This window comes from Trachurus japonicus, chromosome 16, assembly GCF_045865225.1.
Source record: "Trachurus japonicus isolate A0001 chromosome 16, Traja_1.0".
Taxonomy (NCBI): Eukaryota; Metazoa; Chordata; class Actinopteri; order Carangiformes; family Carangidae; genus Trachurus; species Trachurus japonicus.
The window spans coordinates 17,332,958-17,348,472 of NC_140922.1; the positions used below are offsets into that span (position 1 = coordinate 17,332,958).

General features: G+C 40.8%; 1 protein-coding gene across 26 annotated transcripts in view; it reads right to left on the bottom strand.

Annotated features, from left to right (window-relative positions):
- Positions 1–15,515, bottom strand: part of LOC146972253 (focal adhesion kinase 1-like) — a 61,742-nt gene that overhangs the window by 21,966 nt on the left and 24,261 nt on the right. For 12 of the 26 annotated variants that reach the window (XM_085802269.1, XM_085802255.1, XM_085802270.1 and 9 more), the window contains 14 exons: positions 14,964–15,071; positions 14,154–14,271; positions 13,732–13,762; positions 12,816–12,886; positions 12,398–12,415; positions 11,626–11,682; positions 9,545–9,565; positions 7,866–7,963; positions 7,651–7,735; positions 7,411–7,511; positions 5,462–5,577; positions 4,886–4,986; positions 4,665–4,754; positions 4,259–4,463 (listed from right to left, as the gene is read on the bottom strand). In XM_085802269.1, the coding sequence (XP_085658395.1) occupies positions 4,259–4,463; positions 4,665–4,754; positions 4,886–4,986; positions 5,462–5,577; positions 7,411–7,511; positions 7,651–7,735; positions 7,866–7,963; positions 9,545–9,565; positions 11,626–11,682; positions 12,398–12,415; positions 12,816–12,886; positions 13,732–13,762; positions 14,154–14,271; positions 14,964–15,071 (1,220 nt within the window). The remainder of the gene's footprint in view (positions 1–4,258; positions 4,464–4,664; positions 4,755–4,885; positions 4,987–5,461; positions 5,578–7,410; positions 7,512–7,650; positions 7,736–7,865; positions 7,964–9,544; positions 9,566–11,625; positions 11,683–12,397; positions 12,416–12,815; positions 12,887–13,731; positions 13,763–14,153; positions 14,272–14,963; positions 15,072–15,515) is intronic. The other 14 variants (XM_085802258.1, XM_085802271.1, XM_085802260.1 and 11 more) reach the window with 3 other exon arrangements.

Sequence of the window (15,515 nt, forward strand, 5' to 3'; positions counted from 1 at the left end):
ACTTGAATAGATAAAATGAGAACTCATCCTTTAAGTAGGACATGCAAACAGACACATTTTATACTGAGAATCAGTAGAGAACAGACAAACGACCAACTATGAATTATGTTTAAAGGGCAAACAAAATGTGCCCTTTAAGAAACAGCTTTGGACTGAACTCATTGACACTAAAGTATCACATAAACAGAGGCTGATGAAACAACATTGAGAAAAGTCTAAAGAGTCAGAAGAGTCTGTACTTTACCTTTAGAAAAAGGTCTATCCAATTGCACCGGCGTATTTCCAGTTGAGACCTTTAAGGAGAATATCGTCGCCACTAAAGTGATGATGGGCCGGCAGCACTCAGCGCTGACACGCTACTGAAGGTCAACATGAATAACTCCAAAGGATCCCAGCAACACTAAACAGATAAAAGCTACTGCTTCTGGCAGGACGGCACAAATAAGCTCAACAGTCCCACTAGACTTCACTGGCTACAGCGCATCACCACACATACACTTCACTGTCAGGATAATAAGATCTGAGAATTAACAGTCTCAGTCCGCTAGCTTTGACCATGGAAGCACAGAGCTACAGTGGTGCTGCTTGCCTCTTTCCCTCCTTTCATTCTCTCTGTCTTTTCTCTCTCTCTCTCCCTCTCTCCCTCTCTCTCTCTCTGTTGGAAATCTGCAGCTCCTGGCAGCTGCCCACTGTGTAAACACACACACAGACACACAAATGCACATGCACACACTCTCACATTGGTCTGCAGTCTAGGAAAACTGTAGTAGTAGCTGAGAGCTGCATATTTGGCAGGAGAGACCTATAATTGATATTATGATATAAAAACCGACCAGACCCAAAGTAAAGCAAACTGCATAACCTTATATGGCATGAGTTTCTCCTATTAATAGCCAGCGACCACAGCGAACATGGTCAATATTGACTTGGTTTCCAGGACGCTGAGTGAGGCACATAAGGGGTCCTCGCCATTTCTTCATGCCAAGGCATCACAGTCAATTAGAATAAATGTTCGTAATTTTGTCAGCTTAGCACCCAAATGCAGATCTCATGTACTTTTCCACAGTGGGTTCTCAGCCCATTAAAACATACAACCACAAACATACTGTACATGTGTGAAATGAGCGGACCTCCACGATGCTCAAGGCCAGAAGAAAGTGGGCTCAGGAGGACACGATGAGAGGGTGAGAGAGTTCAGGAGGAGAGAGCAGCAAAGGTAGAGTTTTTTTTTAAAAAAGAGTGTGAGATGAACAATTTAGGGGGCAAGAGGGGGAAAGTAAAATTTGGAAGAGGAATCGTGTTGGAATTTAAGGTGTGAGTCATGCTGGTTTTAAGCAAACTCATAAAACCACAGGAGTTAAATATGCCCTCCCATTTTCCTGTTTCTGTGTGTGTATGAGAGAGAGAGAGAGCAAGGGAACAAAACAGAGTAAGAATGTGCATGGTGGAGGAAACAATGATGGCATCTTGCTGTGCTCCTGAATCCTGCATGGTTTTACTTGGGTCTATGAGTTCGTGAGGAGAAAAATGTGTTTCGATCTGCAGGAAAAAACAACGTGAGGTGCAATATTTAAGTTTGTTTCACACAGTTCATTCAATTCTAAAATGATAAGTAAACATAGTTCTGCATAAATACATAAACCTTTATGGAAATATTCTGCTGTTTTGTGCTCATGCAGTATGTGATGCTGTAGTAAGAGCACCAAAACTAAAACAGACGCTCCGAATGAAATCGAACCTGTAAGCACACGTCAAACAGAGGAAGACGTTAGTACTTAAGGGGGAAACACCTTCAGCAAAATTTATTTCTAAGGTGGAGCAGTGATTCAGCTTCGATCAAAGCTGTAAAAGCATCATTGTGTTGGAGAGTCTGGCCACAGGGCCATTTGTTAAAACTCATATAGGGAGATTCCACCACATAGGAAAAACTGAAATCTGGAAGACCGTTGTCATCTAAGCGAGCAAAGTCAGTATACAGTATCTATAAATATCATTAACACTAAAGCTGGGAGAGAGTTCCACTAATGATTCAGGTACAAATCCTGACCTTATGTGCTGAAACTCAAATACTCTGGTTCTTTCATTACCACCACCACCACCACTAGTATAATCCATTTTACCATCAGGGGTGATGCTGAAACATAACTTCCTAAAACCTACAGGTCCGTTCATGTCGGAGTGATTAAGACTTGTTGTGTCACAGTGTCTGGGAAAAGCTCCACTCATACTGTATTCCTCCTCCTGTATACCGGAAAACATCAGTGAGCCATTATGTAAAACAAACAGTGTGAACTCCAGTTCAACCCTGCCTTTGAGATGTTTGGAAACTTACTTTGTCTAATAAAGTTTGGCTGGTTGTCAGGGTTTTAGTTTTAAGTTAATGCAGCCTCTATGTCCCAGCAGGACTCCTCACACCGTTACGTAAAGCAGAGGAAAAGGAAAGATTTTAACAGGCGTCATCATGCATGAACATATCTTAAAGAGCTGAAGTTGACTTGTAGCTCTATCTGCTTCTGTGCATGTGTGTTGGGGGGAAAATTACAATCTGATGTCACTTTGGCTGTTAGCATCCTGTGATTAGCATTAATTATAATCACACACTGCAGCTCTGCACTGGCAGACATAAACCATAAAACATGTCAGGTGCTTTCTTCACTTGCCTTTTCTCTGCTGCCACCAGACTGATGCCCGACTCCACACCACACAAAGACTAAAACATTTTGTTCAGTTTTTTTCTCAGTCATGTGAACACAACTCTGAGTGTCTTTGATTGGACTTTTCATAAACAGTTAACTCTCGTGCCCAGTTAGTAATATGACATCACATGACTAATGAATAGGTTGGTCCTTTCCTGGTTAAAAGGAAACATCACAGTGACGCACTACTCTACTTAGCAAGTTTTTAAATGATCGACAGTGGCGTCTAGCTCTGCCTTATCTGATCACAACATGCCCAGGGTATTGTCTCTCGCCAGATAAGGTCCTTCACTTTACAAATCCGTCTTCCGGGCAAAGTTAGTAACGAAACTGCGATGTATCATTTATCAAGGAGGCAAGGTGTGACCACGATGTCTCATTTAATCTATCCCTGTCATCACTGCATCTCTGTTACCATGCCAACCGTAAAGTCATCAGCCCAAACAAGAGGCCAAGTGCAGTCTGGTAAGTAGTTGCTGTTTTGTTTAGGCTCAGTGCTCCTGCACATTAGATTTAAGAAAGAAACAACACTTATAAGGTTGAGAAGTGTTAACTCTCAGGTTTAATTTGAGAGACTTTCCATCAACAATAAATGAACCATGAAGAAACTCGATGAGAACAAGACTCTGTTTCCGTCTCAAATATTGAGAGGGTGTGGGCAAAATTTCCTATTCCACATAAAGAACCTGTCATGGTCAAAACCAGATGGTATGTTTGGGATATGAGCGTTAGGACATATATTGTTACCCAAAGAACTGTTTTGGAGTGACATTAATATAATGTCTAGAGTAGAGCTGGTGTACTCTCAGCACACAGGAAATTATTTCACTGCTGCCTCCATGTCTCTTATTAAAAATGAAACATTAATGTCCTATTTCAAACTAGATTGAATCGGACAAGAAGCACTGGAGTGATCCACGCTGCCATCTCAATGAAGATAAGAAGAAATGTAAAAGTGAAAAAAAAAAAAAAAAAAAAAAAAATCAAAAGTCTCTATTCTTATCTGCCTGAATTTGACAGGAAATGGAAAATCATCTGCCTCTCTGGTCCATCCATCATTAATGGTTCAGTCTGTTCTGATGTTAAACCAGCAGTCAAAGACAAAGGCCGCAGTATGTTTCCTAATTTTAAAAAAAAAGGTCTGTCTGATCTACTCATCATGTCCCATTAACACAGATGGACAGTGACACCTGCTGTTGGGAATGTGTAACAAAACTCATTTAGAATGGAATAGTCCTTTATCTCTAAACTATTAACCAGGAAGTAGCAAAGGAAAACATCAAGTGGGAATCAGAGTGTAGTGACTGACTATAAAAGACAGAATAAGTAAAACAATGACAGATGAAAATACTTGATGCAGTTTGTGTATTTAAATGCACTAGAGCAATAGTTAGTTATAAAAATGTTTTTTTTGCTCAAATGGAGAAAAGAGATCTCAACCCTGCGAGTTTAAATCCTTTACTTCTTCAACTGATTTAAAGCATCTATTTAAAAAAAGATCTAATCTCCTCTGTACCAAGACACACACACACACACACACACACACACACAGAGTTAAGTACCTCAGTTGTGTTTTGAGTTCGGTGAAGCGCGGCCTCTTGCTGGGATCATAGGACCAACACTTCGTCATCAGGCTGTAGAGGGTAGGAGGGCACTGAGGGGGCATCGCCAGCCGCTCGCCGTTTTCTATCCTGCCAATGACGTCGTTGTTCTTCACACCCTGGAAAGGCTTGATGCCGTACATGAGGATCTCCCACATACAGACGCCTATGGAAAGACAGAAAGGCAGCATAAACACCGTCACTGTGAGACAAGTTACCCCCTACTGGGTCTTTCAATGGTGCAAAAACAAGAGACTGAAAGGTAAAAGAGAAACTTTGGGTTGAGATTTAAAAACCAATTTCTACAGCACAAAAGCATCAGGACAAAACTGACACAGAACGGAAGAAAAGGAAGAAAACAACTCACCAAACATCCACACGTCGCTGGCTGTGGTAAATCGTCTGAAGTTGATGGATTCTGGGGCCATCCATTTAATAGGCAGTTTACCTTTGGATGCTGAAACACAGGGACAAGGAGATCTCAGTACCACGGATCAGTTCAGGTCACATGAGTACTGTGAATAAAACCTGTAAAACTGTAAAATCTGTGAGGTGTGAGGCCAGTGTGTATGGAGGTATTACTGTTACCTTTGTAATAAGAGCTATCTTCCATGTATCGCGACAAACCAAAGTCCCCCAGTTTCACACAGTCGACTGTCGACACCAACACGTTTCGCGCTGCTATGTCCCTAAAAATGACAAATAGGAGGTTATACACTTATTCACACTAGTTACATGATGTAATAATCTATATTGCTATTAACAAACGATGGTCAGTCAGTAGTATCCCTAATTTAGTCTTCAAGATCCAGAATGTTTTTGAGACTTGGCCGTCATATACAAAAAAAATGTAACAATATTTTTTTCTGTCTCCATGTTCAGCAAAATATTAATGTCAAATTTAAAGCTACAGTATCTCTATTAGGTGGTAAAAACTTGATCTGTTTATCTGCCATAAAATATACTTATAATATACTTTTGCATCCAACTGCCTGGTGTCACTGTGAATGACTATTTGGAAACTATTTGGTAATAAGTCAGCTGCTCTGTGATCTGGTTAGTTAACACCACACACTTAACTTAGAAAACCTTGAACTAATATTTGTTAATGGACCATAAATTGTATTAAGATATTCTGTGGTTTCAGGATTCCCTCCTTCATACCTGTGTACAAAGCGTTTACTCTCCAGATAGGCCAGTGCTGTGCTGAGCTGGTAGGAGTACAGGATGAGAGTGGCCAGGTCTAGACTGTACTTCCTCACCTGGAGAAACGACCGTAACTATGGAAAACACAGATAGAAAAACAGCCATTAAAACACACAAAGAGACAGAGAGCGAGAGACAGAGAGAGTAGAGAAACAGAAGAAGTAAAACAAGATTTAAGATGAATAAGGAGAAACAGATGGAGAAACTGAGACAGAGTGGTAGGAGAGAGAAGAGGACAGTGTGAAAACTAGACACCATCTTGCGATGAGATCACATCAGCTGCGATGGCCGTCAACATGTTGGAGTTCCCACACATGAGCACTAGTTTTTCCTTTTTTTTTTTTTTTTACTATTACATGAGCATCCAGTAGTTTTTACCACATTATTATTACATGAGCGCTCACGACTCATCTTGGAACTTGACCTTCACCTGTAAAGTTTTATGACAACATCTTGTACAGTTGTGAGTGATGCTGTTGTTGCGTTGACAAAATCTGTCCACAGACAGAAAAACTATACCAGCCCCACAGTTGCAGCTGCTCATCATAAAAGGCACAGTCCCACAAAACAAGCTGTGCCATGGTTAACAGGAACAATCTAAAGAGAGATTAGTGGAGGCATGATGCTCTTTATTTTACTACTGTAGCACAGTCCTGCCTCCTGTCCACTCTTCTGCTGCTCACAGTGGCTTCACAGGAAGCATTCAAACAAACCTTGTATTGTGGATTTAATTGTAAATGGATAAAATTACAGTACCGTTCTTTCCCATCAGCCTACACTCAACTATTCTAACTACCATGAACTTTTCAATACTAAGGCAAAAAACTGGAAGCTCTCATTTATACATGTATTCACAACCTTAATTCAGTACTTTGTAGAAGCCCTTTTAAGCAGCTACAGCTTGGAGTCCTCTGTAAGCTTTGCATGCCTGGATTTGGGCAGTTTATCTCATTCTTCCATAAGCCTGTATGATTGAGTTCAAGTAAATGGTGCAGACCCAGAATTCACTCTGACGGAAAGCATTAGTGACTTGAATTTGATTTGGGCAGCCTCCTGTTCACTGCAGGTCAATGAGTAGCTGGGGGACACGTGGCCTTTAGGCCGATCGAAGACCAGACAGGATGCTGCGTTCTGGACCATCTGTGAAAGGGAGGCCTGCTAGAAGGGCACTGCAGTGGCCGAGGCAAGAGATTAACATGAACTGTACCAAAGGTTGGGTAGTGCACCGAGTCTGTCGTACAGTTCAAAGCAGCAGAGACAGATGCAACATGGTCAGAGAATTTGGTTGGGGGAAGAGACGAAGAGGTGATTTTCATATTCTAGACATACTGTCATTGAGACATGAAGAACTTGGAGCAAAATGATCATTTTCCTTATTGAGAGATCAGTTTAAAAATGTTTTTTTCTTTATTTGTTAATTCAGCTTACTGAACTGACTTGGCAATTTTATCCATTTAAAATGAAATCTTAAACATGAGCGTGAATGTTCTCTGCCACTCAGGTGTGCTGCACTGTTGGTTAAGTTTTGCCTTAAAATTTGCTCTAAATCTAGAAAACACAAAACAATGTAATCAGAAATACAGCATAAACATTACAAATAAATGTATTACTTGATAAAAAACTCAAACCAAATTCCGAATTATGACACCAAGAATCCAGAGCAAAATAAGGTGGAAAACAAAAATGAGCTCTCTGTGCCTTAGACAATTTAAATTATTTAAAAAGCAGACTATAAAAGCACAAATGGTATTTTTTTTAATCATTTGATTTAAACCCAGACTTCTGAATTAATCTTTTTTTTTTTAATCTGCTTTTCACACAAATGTTGAATAAAAATCTGCCCTGGGTTTTATGTATTGACTGCACTTCTAACACACGCCTGAAACAAACCCACATCAGTCTCCTACCTCTCCCAGCGTGCAGAGCTCCATGATGATCCAGACGGGGTTTTCTGTGATGACTCCCATCAGCTTCACAATGTGCGGGTGGTCAAACTGACGCATGGTCACTGCAGGGAAAGACGAGGGGAACGAAGGTCAAACCACGGATAGCAAGTTTTTTTTTTATTTACTTCATTTAAGAAGCCATTCTTCAGCAAACTGATGACAATGAGTAACTACTGTCAGGTAGCGTGACACGGTGCTTACATGCTTCTTGGAGAAACTTTTCCCTGACGCTGTCTGATGTCGAGTTCTTACACGTCTTCACTGCCACAGACAGAGCCGGGTTCTCCTGCAAAGAAACAGAGCAAACTCTGAGCAAAACAGCATCATCAGCGCTGCAGCGGTTGTGTTCGTGTTTGCTTTATGGTGGGATGAAATAAAAAATAGTTTTATAGTAACAATAACAAGAGGCTACATACCGGGCTGATGTAGACTCCCTGGTGGACGTCTCCAAACTGACCCTCGCCTATGCAGCGACCCAACTCGATACGATCTCGCTGAATCTCATAGTCCCGTGCTAGATACACAATAAACACGGACATGAATGCACACAGATACAGACACACAAATGAGGACAGACAGAGCAGACCTTCAGGTCAAACACACATCAATGCCCACACATACACGTGTTAGTCAGGCCTTGCGTTTACCAAGCTTGTCAGAGCGCTTCACACGTTTTAAAACACACTTCTCCAGCAAAATGTATCAATTTTGAAACAGAAACATTTCAGATGTGATCACACAGTGTAGAACACACTATTAGTCCTTCATGGGTTAATTGAGTACAGAACAAATAATAAAAAAAAAAAAAAAACAATAGTTAATCTAGCTGCCCGCTCTGACAAGCTTGGCTTTACAGCAACCAGCGTAGCTTAATGTCAACAGCATGCAACAACAGCATCAGCAAACCACAGCCAGACATGCCATGTAACGCAGACAGAAAACAGCCAGTAACACTCAATATAAATATATGTAGAGTGAATTTCTATGTTAATTCAAATCTAATATGGATAAAGTCAGGTTTGTTGTATACAGTAATAGTGAAACATAACTGGCTCACAGGCTGATGCAGGACCTGTTCATCGTCAAATGAAGCCAATATTAAAATTGCATCAATTTTCTATTTAATTTCAATAAAACAGGACTCAAAAGGCCTGTGATGTATTGGCTGTTGAGCGGCTGGTGGTTTGCTCTGCCCGAGAGGTACGAGACTGTTGACCTGACTTTGTCCATGTAATCAGCACATGGAAATAACATACATGAAACTATACAGTACATGTCAGTTTACATTTGACGAACTTCTATTTCATTATGATCACTGTTATAAAATGTCCGGTACATGTGCGAGTTTTAGAGACAACGATGCCTGGGACTAAATGTGGAAAAGGGCTGCAACACACAATAACAAAAGAACATGTACAGTTAGGCCTTAATTAATGACTGTGTGTTTTGCCTCTAAATGTCGCCCATGTAACCTGATAGTTCAAAAGTTATGGTAAAACAATGGAGAGGGACTAAGCTGTTTGTTTGTTAGTGGTTTGCGTTTAAAATGATACAGTATATAAATATATATGTATCTATTTAAACCATCTGGTCCCACTGCACTTTCTCCTCTAAGCCGGTGTTATGAATAGGAACATGCACTGAGTCAGTGTGCCTGGTTAAATTATATCTTTAAAAAAAAGTGTTTTCTTGAACTCTTGCCATGTTGTTGTTACCCTGAGCAGTAAGTGGGTTTCAACGGCTGTGGGTTGTTCGTGTTTTATTGATTTTTTTTTTTTTTTTTCGAAAGAAAAATGTATCTGGAAACAGTTCATTCCACCTTTTCTTTCCCCTTAAATATTTAATATACACAACAAGATTGATTTCCAACAACTGGGGCTCAGTTCTGAAGTTACCACCAGTTTAGCCAAAAACTGACAGCACATCAAACATCAACAGAGGGGGGTCAAATCAACAGGGTACAGATACAGAAACAAATTCTGAATTTTTATTTTACAGTCGCAAGCAAAAGTAAAAAAAGAAAAGGATCACAACAACCACCAAATCAAAGAGCCATCACAATACAACCAGACTAATGGTACGTTCCAATCTTTACCTTGGTCTAGTCCATAGTATTCTGGGAAAATGGGTTAGTGATAGGAGACAGAAATAACTAGCTGTGAGTACAAAGAGCCATTCTTTATTGGTTGTGAAGTATTGTTACTTTAACATCTGCCATGAGTGAAGGTGTTACTGTGATGTAGTGGTTTTAGGTGTTAGGTGTTACTGAATACATGAAATAACTGTAAAAGCCTTTAGGTTTGTCTGAAGAGGGTTAATGTTTGTTTCTGTGTAGACTAAACAAAGCAATGGACACACACACCGCCGGTGACCACTAGGAAGTGTAAGCAGTTAATAAAAGGAGTCTTTTAAAATGCAAACACATCTTCAACACTAAACGTACCCATCTTATTGCTTAGCAACCTGCTCGTTCGCAAAAACCAAAACAGACACTCAAAAACTGCTCAGTCTGAATACAAACAGCTGAATGTGACTCCATCACACAATCTGTCAGCGTCTGGATCTGACTGGATCCTTTCTAAGCAAATCATGTTTAATAAACTAGAAAATAACGCGTATACAGTAATAATTCTTGTTTTTGTTGATTAACGGTGTGAACGTTGAGCACCCTCTGTGTCAGTCTCACTTGTTTTCTCTGAATGTGTTTGTGCGTTTTTACACAAACACTGTGCGGTCCACAGGAAAAAAAGTGAAAGCTATAATTTATGAATGGTCAAAAAGCAAAACCATGTTGGAATTTAGTTGCATGGACCAACATGTGCTCATGATACCCAGGCAGCATTTTGGGGCAGTTTAAATGGGAGCAGTAAATGTAGTTTTCTGTATCCTAACAGCTTCACTATGTTGTTCACCTTTACTCTGCCCCAGCTGTGTTTCCCCATCACAGGCGAAGTTAATAGCACCCATCCTTGCTGCCTCTAAATGTTGCCTACGGGGCATCATCCACTTAGCGTTATAATCCTGAACCTGGCAAACAGGCACTACTCAGCAGCAACAGCAGCGCAGCAGGCCCTCAGATTTATTCAAATCTCGTCTCTATTGCTGAGAATGCAGAATGAAGTTGGTCAGAAACAACCAAAAGACCAGAGAAGCCTCTACACTGACGCCTAAAAGCAAAACAGTAACACATCGTCAAATTGAACACTCATGACATAGCAGTGATTAGAGGGACAAGGAGTCCTTTGAAAACTGGTCACTGTAACATAAACATTGTGGCAAGATGACGAGTCAACGCAACAAGAGGAAGTTGTGATTCTCCTTAAATCATGTGACAACTCGCAAAGACAAATTCAGCTAGGCTGGGCTAATAATACACAAATTGTAATATGTGGTCAATATGGCTTCTCTTTTTATACAATATTGCGACATATGACCACGTGAGGGAAAATGTAGATTCATTCAAACACCAACCATCTAAAAAGGAGCTAAATTCAAAGCAGCGGTTTGAGTAGATTTATAATTAGACCTAATATATCATTTAAAACCCCGAAGAGTGGTCAAATGTTAAAGAGTAGTTTCTTTTCCCTGCTATACAACAATGTTGATCTGGATTTTCTGTGTTCCACCCGTGCGGATCAGTAGGCACCATAATGGTGTTGAGCAGGGTACATGCTTAGTGTATGATATTTTTTACTTTCACTTACAAAAAACAAAAACAGGAGGTGAAACATTAAATGCACCACAGTTGAAACTGATTTCCAAAGGTTAATGTGGTTCCTCATGTGACTTCAATGTACTTTAACAAGATCTTGTGTTATCTGGTTTTGAGTCAAAATTAATAGGCCGCACGCAAAAATATTGAAGATAAGATTGGGACAAATTTGATCAGTCAAATACTTTCGTTGACTTGTGATAGAAAACATGTGTCCTCACCCTGATCTAAACCCAACTGGACTTTAAATACACAAATAGAGACACATGAATCGTGTCTCCTAAAGAGCTTTAATCCTCGTTCTGTCGCCCGAACAACCTTCTCACCTACGACGCACACAAACTAATTCTCACATGCACACACAGTCACGAACAAAAGTCTGACAAAACACCTGCTACTTCGCTTCTCCTCTTGTTAAATACGCAGCGTATAATGTGTTTGTGTGCATGCGTGTGTCCACTTACTTGAAGGCATCGTATAGGTGTCCTCTTCATCTATGATCTCGGCATAGTCGTCAGTTTCTGCAGAGCCGAGTCAAGGTGAGGAGGGGAAAAGAGAGAAACACAGAGTCTTAGTTTGTGACTTAAAACAAAACTTGGACAGTGTAAACAATACAAAACCGAGTCCATCTTCATTGACACCGCACAAAGCAGAAGCTCTGTTATCAACACAAAATGACAATCAATACAATCAAAACAAAATGTAACAACACAATTAAACATCTGCAGTTATATCCCATGTGTCCATATCCACTACCACAACCACAGGATGCCACTCATTAAGTTCAGTGAACACTTCTCCTTCGCAGACCAAAAAAACAAAGAAATGAAAACACCAATAGTATCAGAAACGCACACCATGATCAGAGAGAAGTACCTTTCCAAAAGACCGTCACCATACCCGACTCCAAACACATGCACAACAACTACAAATAACGCTCCCGTGCCACTGAATGGCTTCAAACGAGCAATGGGGACGGCACAGCACAATAGAGAGGGAAAGAGAAGGAGGCACAGACGTGAGGAAAGGGGAGGGATGGAAAGTTCATTCTTTCCACAGAAACAAGTTGAAGAAAAACAGGTTGAGTCACGGATAACGCAGAAACAGACACAGGAAGAGACGAGGGGGACACGCACACACACACACACACACACATCGTACACTAAATGTAGACACAAAGCAGGGATTCCATAGTGTTACTAAATCGGGAGGGTTAATAGAAAGAATGATGTTTACCATCGCCACTAGTGTGACCTGCAGAAGCCACATGCAGCAAGAGGGAGAGAAGGGAGAGGTGCATTAGTTTCACTGTTAAAAACCAAGACAAATATAATATCGGATGACTTCAGGGTCGTTTTCATTTTAATTCTGTGCAACTGCGAGTTTGTCAGAGGTCAGCAGACAGTCAGGGCAGAGACACAGTGACAGTGACTAAAGCTCTCCATGGGGACATCTGGCGAGACAAGGACTCTTCACTGCGCACACAGATGAGGCTTTATATGGGGAACAGGGTATGTACGCACATATCTATGAAGCCTTTATCTCACTCCTCGCAGTCACTGTCATTCATGACATTTAGAGCAGCAGACAGAGAGGCAAACTGACAGGGGAGAGAGGGAGGGAGAGAGAGAGAGAGAGTCAAAGGGAATCATACCTGAGACACAGACGGCTCTGGTCCGTACTCCGTCCATCCGCTTTTCCATCCGCTTCTCATGATTTGAAACTCTGCACCAGAGATAAGAAAATGATGTTGGTGATTTGGTTCAACATCTAAGCCAGTGGGTTTTGCATGAGCTGCCAGTTGCAGCTATGAAGATAGTAGAAGTCAGCACTGAAGGATCCTCCCACATCCTGTCATGTGTGTTGCCCTTCTTTCATCTCTTATAATGATCATTATATCTACTATATGGGCAACTCAAAGACTAAAACTGTATCATAAAGGCCACTGAGAACCAATCTGGCAGCTCCTGGCTTCAAGATTCACATTCAGATAAAACAAATTGAGTGAAAGCACTGAATAAGAACCACAAAAGATAACAACAACAAGGTTGCACTGGTATAAAGGACAAGACTGGATAATGTTTTTTAATAGATCAGTACTATTGCACTAAACGGGGCGGGTTACTGGATCAAAGGGTCAATTTACCCAAAATGAAATGATTACTTTTTTTGTGACCTTTTTTTTTTTTTACTGCACGTTTTTTTTTTTTTGCATTAATAAAGCAATAAGGCCTGTAGTGGTACATTGTGTGTGGAAAACACGATAAAGCAACAACACTGTAACACTTCTGTATCACCAGCTGTTGCAGTGATACAGGCATCCTAAAATGCTTTGCACAGACAGAATCAGGAGACTTTGGCCTTTCAAACGTGTATAATTTGTCAAGGTTGAGTGAATATCAACTCCAGAACAAACCAAAACACACAAACAGTAGGGCTACAGGCCAAGGTGTCCCATGGGTGGGACTGTGTATTTTAAAAAAAGGTTTTAATGCCTCAGGAAAACAACACGTTGTTTTTACTTGATAAAGTGCACACACAGTCGGTGTAAACAGACTCGGCAGACTTACTTGGGTAGAGACGGCAGAGCTCTGTCCCCCTCTGCAGAGACAAAACGCACACATGAGTTGTTACAGAATAGTACAGACTGGCCTCATGTTGGAGCTACAACATCACTGCAACCATTTCTATGCTGCCACAGTTATTTTTAGAAAAGGCTAACCAAACACAGACTGGTGATTCAAAGTGACAAGTATAAAGCCTCACCAGCCACAATCAGACTTGACTACTGTTTGAAAGATGGCTGACTGCAGTTTTAGTCCTGTGCACTATTTATAGTGTACTGTAAAACAAGTTGGGAATTGTTTCCTGTGCCTATGGTTTCCATTTAAATATATATGACAAATGCTATATATACATATGTATGGAATAAAACAACATAATGACACATATAAAAGGAAAAACACAGAAGCATAAAATACACGAGTCCTACCTTTGTGGACTCTGACGATGAAGGAGTGAGTAGCAGAGGAGACGAGTCGACAGTATCCGTCAATCAAGTCAGCCATGTTTTCTGCTGTAGTCAGCGACGCTGTGGTGACTGTGAGAGGCTACACACACACACGGTTTGGTGTAAGAGTGGGACAGAGAGTTGCTTCACAGTGACACAATGAGAGCTTTATTAGTGATATCGTCGTCTACCAGCACACACACGCACACACACACACACACACACACACACTGTCAGAGAAACCTATACAGATCCCCTAGCACTGATGCACACATGCTTTTCCACTTGTGCTGAGCCTGCTGCGAACACGCCTCCTATTGACAGACACACTCATGCTGGCACAAGTGCAAATGGCTACACTCGCCTTCACCCTCCCATGTACCGTTTCCCACTTTCCCCACGTGTCTTTGTGCTGTTCCTTCAATTTATGTGGTTCAAACAATACAATGTTTAACAAACGAACTATACCACATTCGTTACACGTGACAAAAAAAGATTTTGTTGTTTCACAGTTGGATGATAATATGATGAGTCTGACATCATTACAAGCCCACAAAAATACAACATAGTATATCTTCATTATCATTTCTAAATATGTATTTTGGATGATAATATTGTGCTGTAGCTTAGAATCCATTAACTCCATGTGAATCAGTGGTTTAACAGTCCTTTGCCCCTTGTGGTTAAATTCAAATACACCTGAATGTCCTGCACCAAACTAAATATCAAGTTCAGCCAATATGTTTCACAAATAACCACCTCACTGCAGAAAAGGGGAGTGTGTGTTTTTACCTCTGGAGCTCCTGCTACGTTGAGCTGCAGCATGCCTTTTCTGTCCTTCTCTTCCAAAGCCGAGTACTGGATGGACTGAACCTGGTTAAAGTTAGCCAAGTGTGTAGGCTGCAGGGACAAACACAGATGCTCAGTTTGTCACAAATTTTTACAATTTTACACAAAACAATGGTAAACACAGTGATCATGGTTTATAAAGGCCATCCATAACAGGGCAAGGGTTAGCTTTAGTTACTCAAAGACAAATCACTGACATTTTGTCTTAATAAAGCGTTCACCGTAGCGAGCACATCCTTAATGCAGCTGTGCAGTTTTCACAGTAAAATCAAGTGGCTTTTTCTAGTCTACAGTTTCTTGTTTTATAACTTTAACTACCAGAAAAACTGGAAACCTTTGAACATGGAGAGCAGATAAGATGAGAGAAAACCTGATGGTGAACCAGCAGAGGGCAGTGTGTAAAGGGAACAGCAGCCCCTCTAGTGAGCTTTAATAAAAGCACGCAGTGTACAGCAAGGAGGGGAATCAGTGTTTTGTTGGAGGAAGTGCTTACGT